Source organism: Asparagus officinalis, chromosome 10, assembly GCF_001876935.1.
Source record: "Asparagus officinalis chromosome 10, Aspof.V1, whole genome shotgun sequence".
NCBI classification, from domain to species: Eukaryota; Viridiplantae; Streptophyta; class Magnoliopsida; order Asparagales; family Asparagaceae; genus Asparagus; species Asparagus officinalis.
In genome coordinates, this window is record NC_033803.1 from 11,502,169 (window position 1) to 11,517,729 (window position 15,561).

Below are 15,561 nucleotides of genomic sequence, written 5' to 3' on the forward strand. Positions count from 1 at the left end.
TTGTTCTGTCTATTCTCTCCTTGTACTGCAACTAGGGCTGCTGAAAGACATTTGTATCCGTCGATAAACCCGTAGGATATATAGTTGTTAAAATCCTTAACCCATAAGGTACGGTTACGAATATGATTTTGTAGTGAAATATCTGGATCCGGATCCGAAATATCCAAATATATGTTGATCAATTATCATATGGTTTAAATGGTTTTAATCTTTGGAGGAATGGATTTGAGACTTATTTTGAAGATATAACAAACATATATTAATGAATTCTCTTGTATCATATAAACTATATTTTTCTGACATTGTTTGGTTTTCTCATATCCATTTTATATTATCCACATATACTTCCACATGTAAATCAAATATCCAAACTATATTGATCAATAACCCCATCAGAACCTACAAGCTCACAATTTCATAGTTAAGATAACACTAAAACTCAACAATCATACTACTATCACAACCAGCATTCAATGCATCCCACCAGAAAACGCATGAAAACCTACGCACAAGCAAATAGGACCACACAAGTTTAACGATATACACAAACCAACATAAAGTCTTAAAATGCACATACATGAGTTATATAATGAAGTACCACCACAAACTTTAACCTCCTGAAGGATATAGTAACAGTACACATAGACCACAGATAATATCTCATAGGATAATATCTCATAGGATAAACTGAAGGAAAGACGCCAAACTATGTTTACTCTCATGCCCACTAATGATCTTATTATCCCAGACTGCCACCGGTTTGATGCAGCATAGCGTCAATCTCATCCCCTTCCTCCATCTCGAGCTGTTGCAAAGTTTAAACGATAACATTAATATCTATCATTATGAGTCTAAACAGAAGTAAATGTAGATGAACACGCAGTTCTGAGCTGAAAATTTACCTCATCTGGGGTCTGCTCTCCTCGCAGCCTGCGACCATCGAAAAGGAAGGCAATGGAGTTGAAATCAACGGACTGCCTGTCACAGTAAGCATTCATGAGCTTACGCAGCTGTGTGCTGCGCTTGATGCGGAAAAAGACCTCATTTCCATCCTGCAAAATAATAATAATAATAAATTTAAAAGGACACAGGGAAATTAAACAGCTTATAGTACAAGAAATCCAGGTAAATGTAGATATCTTGGACAAGATTATATACAGAAAACAAATAAACTGAATGTTTGGTAGATTTGATAGATTGGAGAAGCAATATATTGCTATGATGAAGTAGATATAATGTCCAATATATTACTATGATGAAGGAGATACGATGCACTTACTTTATAATTTTCATGCAAGAGTAGCAAGTCCTTTGCTTTATGCTTTATGATTTAACCAGTTTTATCACATAATGAATGATTATATACTTTACTGAACGAGCTGCAAATCTAGACTACATAATTTCTGAACTGAGAAAATATTCGGTGTACATGTATGAATATAATCGAAGGAAAGAAAACGGAACTCTAATCTAATATAAATATATTAAAATCACATCATATCTTTGGAACCAGTGAGCATAAATAACTTGATCTACATCATATCAATCAACTCCAAACACCTTATACCAAAAAACAAAAGCTACCTCCTCCCAGGCAAAACTCTTTTAATCATACTCAAAAGCAGACTAGGTTATAACCTGACAGAGCAAGTTCTATTTATTTTCTCTATTGAATCACATGGATTTACCTTTTGCTTTTCCCAATATCCACCAGTAGCGAACATAGCTCTTCACTTCCTTTTATGTGCTTTCTTAAATTGTTTTTGCAGTAACATAAAAATGAAGGACTAACCCAGTAGCTCCTCATTTGACTTAGCCCCAGAACCCTCTGTTCTTCATTAAAACCACCACCATTTTTTTTTTTGGGGTGGGGTGGGGTGGGCATTACTAGTATTATATTAAACAAAAAAATTGCCTTGCCGTTCCACTAAAAAAAACTCCCTATCATTTGCATGAAAATGTCAACAAAAAAAAAAGACGAAAGTGTCCAAGAAATACTAATGAGATATTAAAAGTAAACACTGATTGCATAGAAAACAAAACAACACAAGGGAAAACATTTTTTCAGTAATTTATCTCAGTGATGGAGACATATGAAGAGGAAAGCTGAACACAGTAAGCATATCGTTCTCTTACTTTTATTCAGTTCTATAATGGCAACAAATGAAGTTTAAAGCAATCTTCAGAATCACCTAATATTAGCCTGTAAACCTTTATTTTTAAGCACTATATAAGTCTATCTATGAATTCCAGTACATATCACAATAATCCTTTCTAATTATATTAACAATAAAACTAAAGAAAGCAAAACTGTACAACTGTCTAAGTAGGTGGTAATAAAACAATATGTCGTGTAAGAACTTTGTGTCATGATTAATTGAGCACATCCCTGTTATCCCAACAAAGTTTTGATGAAGAAACAACATAATATCATATATACGAGTTCATGATATGAAAAGCATCAGATAAGTGCAAATGGTACATCTTCCTGGGCCTGCCAGCACTAGATATATGTAACTAGATTATCCACCTAAGAAACAAAATATAATTTGGATTTTGGAAATTAATTGGAATGGAAATGTAAAAACAGAGACATCAATTTGGATGAGATGCATAAATTAAGAGTTGCTTTTAACTTGTTGCATGCGAGAGATTTAAAACTTACAAGCCTGAGTAAGATTACGCTAACAATATCTTCCAACAATTTAGCGTTAATTGGCACAAGGGACCTCATCTACTTGACAGTCCTCTACAAAGCTTCTCTCATTTGATCATTTCAAATTATTGTTCTGAGGTTGCATCACAATTCTAGTTTGACAAAAAAGGTAAGTGTAGCCTCAGATCGTGACCAATGTTAAAAATAACGATAATGCATAACGTAATGCTAAATTTATAGCTTGTTTATAATTACATTTGTATTGTAACTCATATTCATAATTTTAAGATCACATAACGATGTCACCAAAACAAGACATGAAAGCTTGACAAACAATTCAAAAGTTACTTACATGTCATATTGAAGTAACGTAAGTTATATTAAAATAATACGTTATATTGTAATAACATTTATGATGTGTCTGGGTTATTTCATAAGGTCATGTAACATTTAAGGCTTGTTAGTTACATGACACAACATAATGAGTTATGTAACGATTATTTTTCAACTATGATTGTGACATATTACAACTCGCAACTCAACAAATAACTTTGCACATAGTAGGAGCAACACTATGTGTCATGTAACTTACATTACAATATACAACTCAAAAAATAAAGATGCCCATAATTTGTGAACTCTTGTTAGAAACAATATTCTACTTCACAGTTAACAATACAACTTGTGAGCATGCCAACACTAAGAAATAGGATAAGGGTACAATTTAATATATAACTATGATATCTGAATCCCAATCCCGATACCTGTGTTAACCCACATTTGAAACTATTTTAATCTTAATTAGTTTAGACATGGTACAGATTTTCATTATCCAAAAGTTCTAAGCTGAAGTTTTTAGTCATGTGGAACCACATTGGTGAACTAATTGAAATTTTATTTTATTTACATAGTAATGGTATAATATAGCATATATTATTTGAGAATAATGGGTAACCTTGTCATACTACAGGATTCCCTCACATGACATTGATGTGATTCAATCTCAACAAAGTGAGATAAGGGGGAGAGAAACTCCCATAAACATAATTTGTTGAAATTGAGCCAGATAATTGTACATGAGAAAATCCCCTCATATAACATATAATACACATTAATCTCATATTCTTTTGAACCTTATTAATCTCTCTCATTTCTATATGTATCTGGATCTATTTTCCTCTAACCTGATTTGTATCCATATTTGTTCTTAGCAGATGCACTTAGGTTCTCTTCAGAAAACCGTACTTATATTTGTATAAGCATCTCAGATACGTAAGTAGACACAAATATGGTACATGTCCAAACCATTTCTGTGCCTGTTTACCAAGACATTCTTTCTATATTTGAAGTTTTGGTAACAATGCTAATTAACCATAATACAAATGGAAGTGTCATTTAAATCAAAAAAGTGAAGGACAAGTTAGATTAACAAAACATTATTAAATCATTCAACAAAGTAGTTCAATCAACAAACTAATTAATTTTTAGTTTGAAACTGTAGAATTGAAGGTTAAAATTTTAAAGCATTGAAAAGCTAGAATAGGCATTATCTATAATTTGTATCCACTTCCCCAAACTTATGACCCATGTAGTCCAACTCTAAAAATGGAAAACAAATAAAGAACAATTTCTATGCCACAACTACCATATTAAATAAAGTATTTTTCGGACATACAATTCAATATCAGTTAAGATTTCTCTGTAAGAATTTAAGAACAGGCCTAGAGAAACCAATTGCAACTATTTTACAACAGTAACTCCAGATACTGGCTGACATGTATAAAATCCTTTCCAGGTTCAAACTCTATTCAAGGTCATTCAAGATAAATGTTTTGTTACATCCGTTAATAGATTTTTTTTTTTTAAATTCAATGTCATTCAAGATAATTATACAAATACAAGACCCATTGCTAAGTTGACCTCAAAATATCAGAAGTACCCACAAAACACAAAGAGGTTAGTATACATGGGGGAAAAGATAATCTCAACTGAGAAGTCTCTCCCAGGAAAGGAAGAAAAACAAAAAACAGACTTAATGAAGAGGGGATTTGAACATTTTACCTGTGCCTTAACCTTAAGATTTAAGAAAGGAGTTTCATCAATTGGCCTCTTTTCCTCTCGCCTTGATACAGACATTATCTATTCTATGATAGGATTGATCTAGGATTCAGAAGAGTACCTCTGAAAGAGACGAAGAGAAAATGTAGATTTCCCTTCTCTTTTAAAGTGGAATCTCAACATCAATTTTGATAAATATTTGACATCCGCCAACACAGTGTAGGCATAAAACGGGCAACAGGACAGATGGACAGCTCTGGTTTGCAAGAGAGAATGTAACGGATGTGAACAAGGAAAGACTGTAACGGTCGTGCATGATGTTTTGAGGGGTCATCCAGAAGAGTAATGCCTCTATATGGAATTAAATTCCACGTGTATTTCGAAAATTATAAGAGTAACGTACAATTCTAGCATGCCAAACCTCATTTCTAAGGTGAGTTTCTAGAATCTACATGCACATGAAACTAAGGGTAAAATGTACAGAAAATGTTAATTAAAGACAAGATTAAACCACACTAGGATATTCCTTAACAGTAGGTTAAAAAAGTCAGTATGCTAATGACTGTGAACAATTGACACAAAAAGTTGAAGGCGACACAAGCAATTGCAATAACTATAAGTCTACAACCCGCAATTAACTTGATTAGTTTCCAAATACTTAGAAGGTGACACATGGAAAGGTATCCCTAACTAGTAACTTACAAATTGAGTATCCCACTACTATCCCCACATGCAAAATTAAAATTCCATGTCAAAACCCAAATCAGTGATGAGGCCCTATATCCACAAGACAGACGGCTAAGTGTTTCAAGATGAGTCAACAACAACAAAACTCAATAATTAAAATCCAAAATAGTGCAACTGAAATCCATGAACTGCAGTCTGAACCTTGTTCCCTTAAGTGGAATAAAGATTATTGTTAAGATCTAAAGACACTAATACAACAATATTCAAAACTTATGCAAGTAGCATTCTAAAGAAGGAATCATATCCCTTGTGCCCTTTAAAAGAAAGATCTTAGTACTGTCCACTAAGAGTTTAGCAGTGGAGAATCCAATTCTTAACTGCAGTTCTATATTATTCGTTGATATCTCCATTCATCCCAAAGGAAACTGACACCAGGACAACCATGCATGCTCAGGGAAAAAATATAGCATTCCATCTAAGTTGCATGGATACTAGTAAGGGTGCGGGTGCGGGTGCAGGTGCGGATACCAATATGGATACGAGACATGGAAAATTCATAAAATATAGGGTATGATAATACGACCATACATGGGCTGAAATCATAGTTCTGAACTATATGCGACGTTTTAAATATCGTTTATTGGAAATATATCGGATAGCTAAAATTCATATCGGATCCCAGTTGTTGGGATATATCGGGGATATGTAGTAGGAATCAGAGTGTTACATTGGATGGTGAGCATATATAATAGTGACTTAAAATATAATCTAAGCACAAAAATAGACATACTAATATTCAAATAACACATGTTTAGGATCACTTGCTAATTGTTTTTGTTTAGCAGATGTGAAATAGAATAGAATAACATTGTTTTTGTTTAGCGTATGCAGGTTGGTCAAGGAAAAAAGAGGATTTTTGTCTTTAAACCCAAACCAGTTCACTTAGAATGTAAATTGTAGAAAATTGGTTGATTTTTAGCCCACAAGAAATCGCTCGCTTTATAGAATTTACACCGATATATTGGGAAAAATCGGCCCAAAACTACATGCAATATATTTTTGCAAAAATCATATCGATCATAGCCCAAACCCTATATATCGTTGATAAATTGATAAAATCGGCCTATTTTCAAAACCTTGACTATACGCTCAAATAACCCTTTGAAATCATAATTCTAAACTGAATAGGTCTTGCAATAAATCCAAACCTTGTCCAACATGTTTTGATAGTGGATGTGTAGGATAGATGTCAATAAGTGTATTAGGTGTTATCAATTAAAACATGTATAAATATAATTGAGTACACATCTGAATAAATGTATGCATTCATATATAAGGAAGGAGTGTCCAAGAAGTGTTGGGTAGGGATACAGGTATGGAACTTGGCATTGGTACAACTTCATGATAGGAGTACCCCCTTAACTTAGGTTACCATTAAACAAACTTATTACAATCATCCCAATCATGTCGGCACAAGTAAAACATATAGGATATAATTAACTGTCACTATCCAAGTTTTCTTCAATAATTTAGGCCGTAATTCAGAGTTTCGCCTTGAACCCAAGCAACAAGGGAAAATCCATCAGGCCCTATTATGAAAAATGATCTCTAACAACTTCCTGAACTCATAACTAGTTCTACTTCATCAAAAAGAGAACACCAAATGAGAATAACAAACGTGAGTAAAACAATTCAAACTTAACTAGTTCAAATCCTCTAATAAACATCTATTATGTTCTTAAACTTCAAATTCAATCAACTCTTTAACCCAAACATGCAAACATATATAATGTACTTGAAACTAAAATTTTCAATCAACTGTTTTAAGGCAAACATCCCTGGTTAAAGTCAGCTATTTCTTATACACAAAAACACATATATTACTTGATACTACAAAGAAATCAAAACTTGCTGTCCATGCCTTTATGAAATAAAACAAAAAAAAATCTAGGTCTCTAAACCTACTCCCAAATTCTGCATGCAAAAATCTAATCTAATGAAATTAAACAACTACAAACAAAATCTAGATCGGCTCATCACATTATCAAGTATCAAGATCAAAATAACCAGATCGAAGAAAAAAATCAACCGAAACTCAAAGGGAAAAGAATCCGAAGATCGTATACCTGACCCTTAACCTTGAGATTGATGTGCGCGCCCTGATCGGCCGGCTTCTTATCCTCCTCGGTCCCCGCTCCTGACATCGTCTCGATCGAAAAACCTAGGATCTCAAACGAAGAACAATATTTTTTTTCAGAAAAGATAAAGGGAAAATAAAAAAAAAGGCGAAGCGAGTTTTGCAATTGGCCTTTTCTGCTTCCCTCCTTTATAGCGGGATTTCAAAATCGAATTTAAATAGTATCTCAGGTCCGCGAACTTTTGAAAGCGATGGGCGATGGTTCGGCGAGAATGGACGGTTCTGATTCGGTCTGCTCTTAGATGGAATTGACCGCTGAGATTCAGTTTGAAGGTTTGAAAAGAAAAAGATTGGTGGTACGAATTTTTTGACGGCGTTTTTCGTTACAGCGTTTGCTTTGAGGTTCGGGGATGCGGAGATTCGTTCTCATCTTCGGACGTGATGTCACGTGAGGGGATCTATTAGCACGTCAGTAAGTAGTTCTGGGAAAATATGTCAAGGCCCTAAGGGCCTGTTCGTTTGGCCAAAAAAACTGGGAAATCAAACTTTAGGAAACCTATTTCCTATTATAATTACTTTGAAGTTGTTTGGTTGGTTAAAAAAAAAGAAAATTATAGAATAGGAGATGAGATGAGATGAGTTGTCACCTTATTATTGGATGATGTGAGTGATTTTTTTAAAAACTTGTTTTGAGGTTGTTTGGTTGGTTAAAAAAATAAGGAAATGAATTGGAGGTATATTATTGGATGATGTTTTGAGGTTGTTTGTGTTTGGTTCGTTTTTAAAAATAAGAAAATAGATGAGATGAGATGAGTTGGAGGTATATTATTGGATGATGTGACACGTACTTAAGGAAACCAATTTCTTGTTTTTTTTTGAGGAAATGGATGGAAAGGAATGTTTAATGAGATGAGATGAGTTGTCACAATATTATTGGATGATGTGTGTGATTTTTAAAAATGAGATAAAATGAGATGTGATGAGTTGGATGATGTGACACATTTCTTGTGTTTGGTTTATTTTTAAATGTAAGAAAGGAGATGAAATGAGATGAGTTGGAAGATAAAAATAATATTTTATTAGATGTTGTGGGTGAGTTTTAAGGATGAAAATGGATAAAAATATTATTTTATTGATTTCCTTGTACCGATTTCATTTTCTTGGTTTTTAGGAAACCAACCAAACAGCCCCTAAAAGTAAAAACTTTATGTGACGAGACTCCTCATAGTTTTTCTCATATGGATCAGCTCTTTAAAGTGTGATACTTTGTATTGCAGTCCCTTTTTAGCAATTATTACATGTCAGCTAAGCTAAAATCCCCAAATTATTCTTATCCTCTCTCATCAATCCCTCAAACCAGCACTCTCTCTCTCTCTCTCTCTCTCTAAAACCAATGGTTTTCTCAAGCTCGTTGCCCTGGCCCTCGCCCTCCTCGCCGTCGCCGCCTCCGCCTGGGCCCCAAGCGCTCTCTCATCTCCCTTCTCTCTCTCCTCTCTCTCTCATCTCCTCTATCCTCTCTCTCTTAAGCTCTCAAGCCCTAATCCTGCTCGCGACTACGCCCTTCACGATGACGTCGGGCTCCAGATCCATGCCCTAGCCCGCGAGTTGGGCCCTCGAGTTTCTAACCACTTCCCCTCTTCTCCTTCGCCCTACCTTGCCTCGTCGCCGTTGCTCGCCGCCGCTCCCCGCCTCGTCCTTGACTACGCCGGATTTCTCCATTTATCGCTAACTGTTTTGCCCTCGAGTTCGCCATCAACGTTGTCGGGATGCCATCAACCCGGATGCTTGCCAAGAAGAAGCTACAGGTCTTCAACAACTTAGACTAACATATATCGCATCACATGTCGATCGTGCCCAGCATCAACTTTCACGACAACAAATGTTTTTTTTTGGCTTTTTTAATATTCAGGAGAACAAAGTGATGTTGATTCTGATGATAATTAATCAAAATATTATTTAAGCTTGCATCTAAACCTTTGAATTCCTCTCTTTTGGACTTGGGCTCTTGGGCAATGAATTGGTCGAGGTAGATTCTCCATTCGATTGCGTTTATTTGGTAATGAATTGGTCGGAGTAGATTCTCCATGCTAGTTCTAGCCCGCACTATGTTAGTTCTAGCTCTAATTCATCTTAGTTCTAGGCTCTTGGGCCCTCAAGTTAGTTCTAACCCGCATCTTCTTAGTTCTAGCCCGCACCATGCTAGTTCTAGTCCGCACTATGTTAGTTCTAGCAAGTTGGGGTAAATTAGAACTAACAATATAGCGAGAGGTAGAAAATGAGCCCAAGTGAAAGGAAGATACCGTGTGATAGAAAATATAAAGGGCTACACATCGGCGAAGACGGTGGTGAAAACGGAGACCGGAGGTGGCCGGAAAACGCTCGCGAAGTCGTCACGACGCTGCTGTTTTCTGCTCGCTGCTGCCATCAAGCGATGTTTCAGACGTTACCGAGAGAGATAGAGAATGAGTTAGAGCGTGATACAAATTGGAGGTGATAGGCAACATATAAGGCTACTCACCAAAGAAGAAATCGGCGGAAACAGAGATTGGAGGTGATCGGAAAGTGCGTGCGAAGTCGGCACAAAACTACAGTTTTTTGCAGTGCAATTTCTCACCGTTCGGGTTTGTTCTTCGCTGTTCGGAGCTTTTCAACGCTGTCCGGGCTTGCCGGAGGTGGGAGGAGGTTATCGGGGTCGTTGGGGTGTCTCGGTGGGCTCCGCCAGAGGTGGGAGGAGATTTTCTCCGTTTCCAAGAGCCTAAAACTAAGATGAATTACAGCTAGAACTAGCTAGAACTAGCTAGAACTAACATAGTGCGGGTTAGAACTAGCATGGTGTAGGCTGTCTAAAAATCACAATAGATAGTCGATCCCTATCAAGCCCTGATAATGAAAGTTACAATCAGACGACTTTCTGACCTTTGCATCCGCAATTCTGCAACCGCTATAAACACGGCCTCATCTCTGAGATGACTGATCTTGATGGCTGCGACAACAGCATGACTAATATGATATTAGCAACTATTAGAGATGCTGATGAGCAGTGTAATGATTTCAGAAATAAAAGGTTGGACTTAGTTGGTGAGTTGCTTGGTAGAGAGCTATGGGCAAATATTCATCTTCAAAACACTATGGATGTTGATTCCCGTCTAACTCCAACAACGAAAGCTACAATCAAATAGCTTTCGGGTCGACAATCGAAAGCGGTAAATAGAGGACCTTTCACGTAGATCGAGAAGAGTTACAATTCGACGACGCTTCCGACAACTGATGAAAGCTCTATTCTGCAGCCTTCGCAACCAACAGTGAGAGTTACAATCTGACGACTCTCATATCCTATAACAGGCAAGGATCAATAAACAATAGCCTTCGCAATGTTATAATGGATGAGGTTACAAGTCAACAACCTCTCTCAAACGCAGAAAGTCATTCCTGCGTTTCCTAAGTTCAAAACGCACACTTGTGTGTTCCTCAGCAGACATCGAACTCTGTAACGCAGAGTTAAAGTACAAGACGCACACATAACGTGCGTTCTTCAATAGACTCAATTATGTGCCCCAAACTCTGGACGCAGAGTTGAGCTTCAACGCACACGGCCTGTGCGTCTCAAATCTCTAACAGAGATTTAACTCTGCGTCTCAAGCCTTGGACGCAGAGTTAAAGCCCATAACGCCAACTGAGGCGTTTTGACTTGTTCAAACGCAAGTCGAACGGCCTCAAAACCGTTATCCCACGTTCTGAGGGATTCTCGCCCACAAAGGAGCGGAAATAGGGGTTGGTTACACTCCACATCACCCTATAAATAACCAACTTACTCAACTGAGTAAGGGGTTGGCGGGTTGATAGGTTGATCAATCGGTTTCTGAGATCAAAACCGCAAAGAGTTGAGGGGAGCTGGTATCAAAACCACCCAAGGTCAACAAATCTCGGCAGTTGAGTAATCGGAAGGAAGAGATCTTCGGGAGATCAAGGAACTGATCAACGATCAGTTAATCAAATCCCGAAGGATCCTTTCATCAAAGGTATCATCCACTTGGCAATTAACCGAATTTTCGGTTCCAACAACTCTGTTACAGAGTTTTAACTCATTCTGAGTTCTTAAACTCGTTAAGAGTTCTTAATTAGCTTGCAACGCAAGTTAATCACATCAAACCAGACATTCGGTTTTCAACAACTCTTATCAGAGTTCTTAACTCGTTCAGAGTTCTTTACACTCGTTAAGAGTTCTAAACCGAAGTCATCAAGCACTTCAATTGTTCCAGTAAAGAAGGACGGTCGGATCGTCAACGGAGAGCAAGTTCGACGCGATCAATCGAAGGAGGCACTCCACCGCTACCAAGAAGAACCCAGTTTTAAACAAAGGGGAGAATCAAATTCATTCTCCTCTCTTTTGTAATCGGAATCCAAATTGTAATCGATTTTGAGAGAATACAAGTCAAATTTTCTTTCTTTGTCTTTTTACATCAAATTTCCAACAAACAAAAGATGGCGACTCCGCTGGGGACTAGCTTCTCTGACGAGGAAGTGGTGGCGCAATCCGACGTTCACCTTACAGGAACCACCGTCGAAACTCTCGTCGTAGAGTTCGACCAAGCCAAGTATGAGGAGGTCCTCTCCTCTGGGTCCCTTAGCCCAAAAGCTAGGCGTGATACCCACAGGACCTCTACGGAGGTCAACACTACTGCTGAGATGCCAAAGAAAGCCCTCTCCTTTGGCCAAGACCTTAAACTCGCTCTGCGAGTTGAAGATTCCTCCCCCGTATCACTACGGCAAATAATAGGTCAAAAAAGACCTATGTCGGAGGAAAGCCCAACCAACGCCGACGATGCCGCGGCCAAGGCCTTGAAACAGGCTAAGAAAAATGCTGCTCGACGAAGGAGAAGATCCTTACGGCGAGCATACTTGCGGAACAGCCAAGCTACTGCACAACGCAAAGACTGCGTTTCTGAGCTTGTGCCCGAACTGTGCGTTTCTGCTCCAGAACGCACACTTCGTGGCAATGAACCCGACTATGAGCCTCGGGTTATTCAACTCAAACGCGACCCTCAGTGGCGCGTTGTTCAACATAGACGCACACCTCAAAAGTGCGTCCCAAAACGTGACCTCCAAAGGCACGTTCAATCATTCAAACGCACGCCACAACCGTGCGTTCAGTCAAAACAAGACCCTCAAGGGTCTGTTCAAACAACCAAACGCACACCACAAGTGTGCGTTCAATCAAAACCCGACCCTCAGGGGTCTGGGTCATCAAACAAACGCACGCCACAAGTGTGCGTTCAATCAAAACCCGACCCTCAGGGGTCTGGGTCATCAAACAAACGCACGCCACAAGTGTGCGTTCAATCAAAACCCGACCCTCAGGGGTCTGGGTCATCAAACAAACGCACGCCACAAGTGTGCGTTCAATCAAAACCCGACCCTCAGGGGTCTGGGTCATCAAACAAACGCACGCCACAAGTGTGCGTTCAATCAAAACCCGACCCTCAGGGGTCTGGGTCATCAAACAAACGCACGCCACAAGTGTGCGTTCAATCAAAACCCGACTCTCAGGGGTCTGGGTTATCAACCAAACGCACATCACAAGTGTGCGTTCCAGCAAAGAACGACCCTCAGGGATCTGTTTCTTCATCTAAACGCACACCACAAGTGTGCGTTCAAACAAAGAACGACCCTCAGGGGTCTGTTTCAACATCAAAACGCACACCACAAGTGTGCGTTCAATCAGGACAAGATCCACAAGGATCTAGTCCATCAATCAAACACAGGCCTCAGCCTCGTGTTTATAAACCTAAACGCGACTCTCGTGTTTCTTATCAAGAGCATGACACGGTCCGTCAGGTTCAAAAGGGACAACATGGATTTGAGATTCATGTTCAACCCATCCAAGGGCAGGGGGTTCCATCTCCACCTTCACGAGATCTTTCTCAGGTCTCCGACCTGCGTGAATTGCTGTCAAGAGGAAAGCCAACACAGCAAGTGGCTCATTCATGCCAGTGTGAACGGCTCATTTCTGCTGTCCTCTCCGAATGCAGTTGTTGCTCATCGACGCCTAGGCAATCGGTGTTTAATAGGTTGACGAATGTCGCTAGACCTGCTAAACGACAGCGTCGCCACAAGAAGAAGACCTCTGAAATTGAATATCCTGAGGTCACCATCAACATGGTCGGCAGAGGCAAATCCTCACATCCTGATTCTGATGAGTCACAAACAAGTCATTCCCCGACTGTTCGGGAAATTTGTGATGAATTTGAGGGAGTCTATAGGCATACTCGGACTCAGACAGGAGCTATTCGCCCGGTTAACTATCAAAAGTTGGCCAAAGGAATTACAACAAGTGATGAGCATTCGGCAATAGCCGAATCTCAATCTTCGAGCTCGGTCGGACCACAAGAAGTATCTGCTTACATGGCGGGAAATCCTGAGGACATAGCCAAGAGAGTGAACGAACACCAGGTCATGCTCCAGGCGCAACAGGAGACACTTCTCCAATTGAAGGACATGATGGCCCAACTTATTGCTGAAAAAGGCCACAAACCCGAATCTTCCCGGAGGACAACCTCAAAAGGGAAGCAGAAAGCGACCGAGCATTCGGATCGTGAGACTCTCAACTTGGGATCCTCTTCTGAGGGTGAAAAGGAGGTGGAAAAAGAACTGCATCCTCAATCCACTAAAATGGATGAACTAGAAGCTCGCCTCAATGCAATCGCCAACAGAAGTGAGCTCCGTGAAGAAGGAGTGGTGAGACCTTATCCTGCCGAATGGGATATAGCTCCATACCCGTCAAAGTTTAAAGCTCCAACCTTGCAACCGTTCGATGGCACAGGATCGCCAAATCAACACATCTACTATTTCAAATCTCAAACTGGAGATGTGGTGGCGAACGATGCCATCTTGACGCGATTGTTCATTGGCACTCTTAAAGGAGTGGCATTTGAATGGTTTATGAAACTGCCTGCTGGATCTATTCAGAAATGGGTAGATTTAGAAAGGCTTTTCCTGGCCAGGTTCTTCGAGGACGATACAGAAGTTTCGGTCCCGACTCTTCTCGCTACCAAACAGAGGAAAGGCGAATCAATCAAGGCCTACGTGGAGAGATTCCGCAGCATGGCATTGCGATGCCCCTCAGGTATGACTCAGTCAACCCTGGTTGAAACTTGCAGGCACAACCTGCAGACTCAGCTCCTTGCCCAGATGGGGGTAGCAGAGTGTCGCTCCTGGAGACAACTTGTTTCGCAAGGAGAACAAGCTGAAGAGATCGTAGCTCGGGTGAAAGCCGAGGAAGCTGCACAACCCAAGCCGCAACAGCAACAGCAACAGCAACGCAACCAGAACAACGCTCAGCGGTCTAAGGGAAAAGAGACCCTAGCAGCCGACTACTCTCGGGTACCACCGCCCACGAATCAAGGCAAAGCTCCCAATAAGCAAAAAGTGCCCAAACAGTATTCCTTCAAGGGACCCGCTGGTGTTGAATCCATAAATCGTAGTGCCAGTGGAGGCTAATTTACTCGTCGGGATTCCGAGATGATGCATCAATCGGAATGGCATTATGCTAACAGCGGAACCCGGATCAACTTGGATCCGGTTGACCATGCTGGAGCCAATGTGCCCGGTGAAGTACAAGGGCCGATCATGCTTCGAGTTCTTTGTTTGCATATCCTCTTTAGTGAAAGAGATGCATGGAAAATGATGCGCCGCTAGATTGCAGTGCTGAGCTGACGGCTCTGGCCCTTCAGGGGATGGCTTGATCCGAGTTAGAAAAGCTTCAGAGTCACTCAAGGCTTCTTGCAGCGCTTTCCTTGTATCCTTGGACAGGCGCAATAACTCGTAAAGGGTTATCCTAGCCGGGATATTGGCTAATTGCGCCATGATGTCGAAATGAGGTGGAGAGTTCGCATTCCCCGGTTTGTCTCTTCCAATCGGATGATTGAATCGAGACTACCTCGGGTTTTGGGTCTCTTGGCGTAAAGGCTCTTTCCCCTTCTCCTTCTGTTGGACTCTTTCCGCGGCTATAGGCGTCGGGGGAATT

General features: G+C 39.8%; 1 protein-coding gene across 1 annotated transcript; it reads right to left on the reverse strand.

The window, feature by feature from the left end:
- On the reverse strand, positions 491 to 7,705 carry LOC109825743 (small ubiquitin-related modifier 1). The gene is made up of 3 exons (XM_020392630.1): positions 7,528 to 7,705; positions 903 to 1,052; positions 491 to 805 (listed from the first exon to the last, which is right to left on the reverse strand). The coding sequence occupies exons 1-3, from the start codon at positions 7,603 to 7,605 to the stop codon at positions 740 to 742; spliced, it is 294 nt and encodes a 97-aa protein (XP_020248219.1). The 5' UTR covers positions 7,606 to 7,705; the 3' UTR covers positions 491 to 739.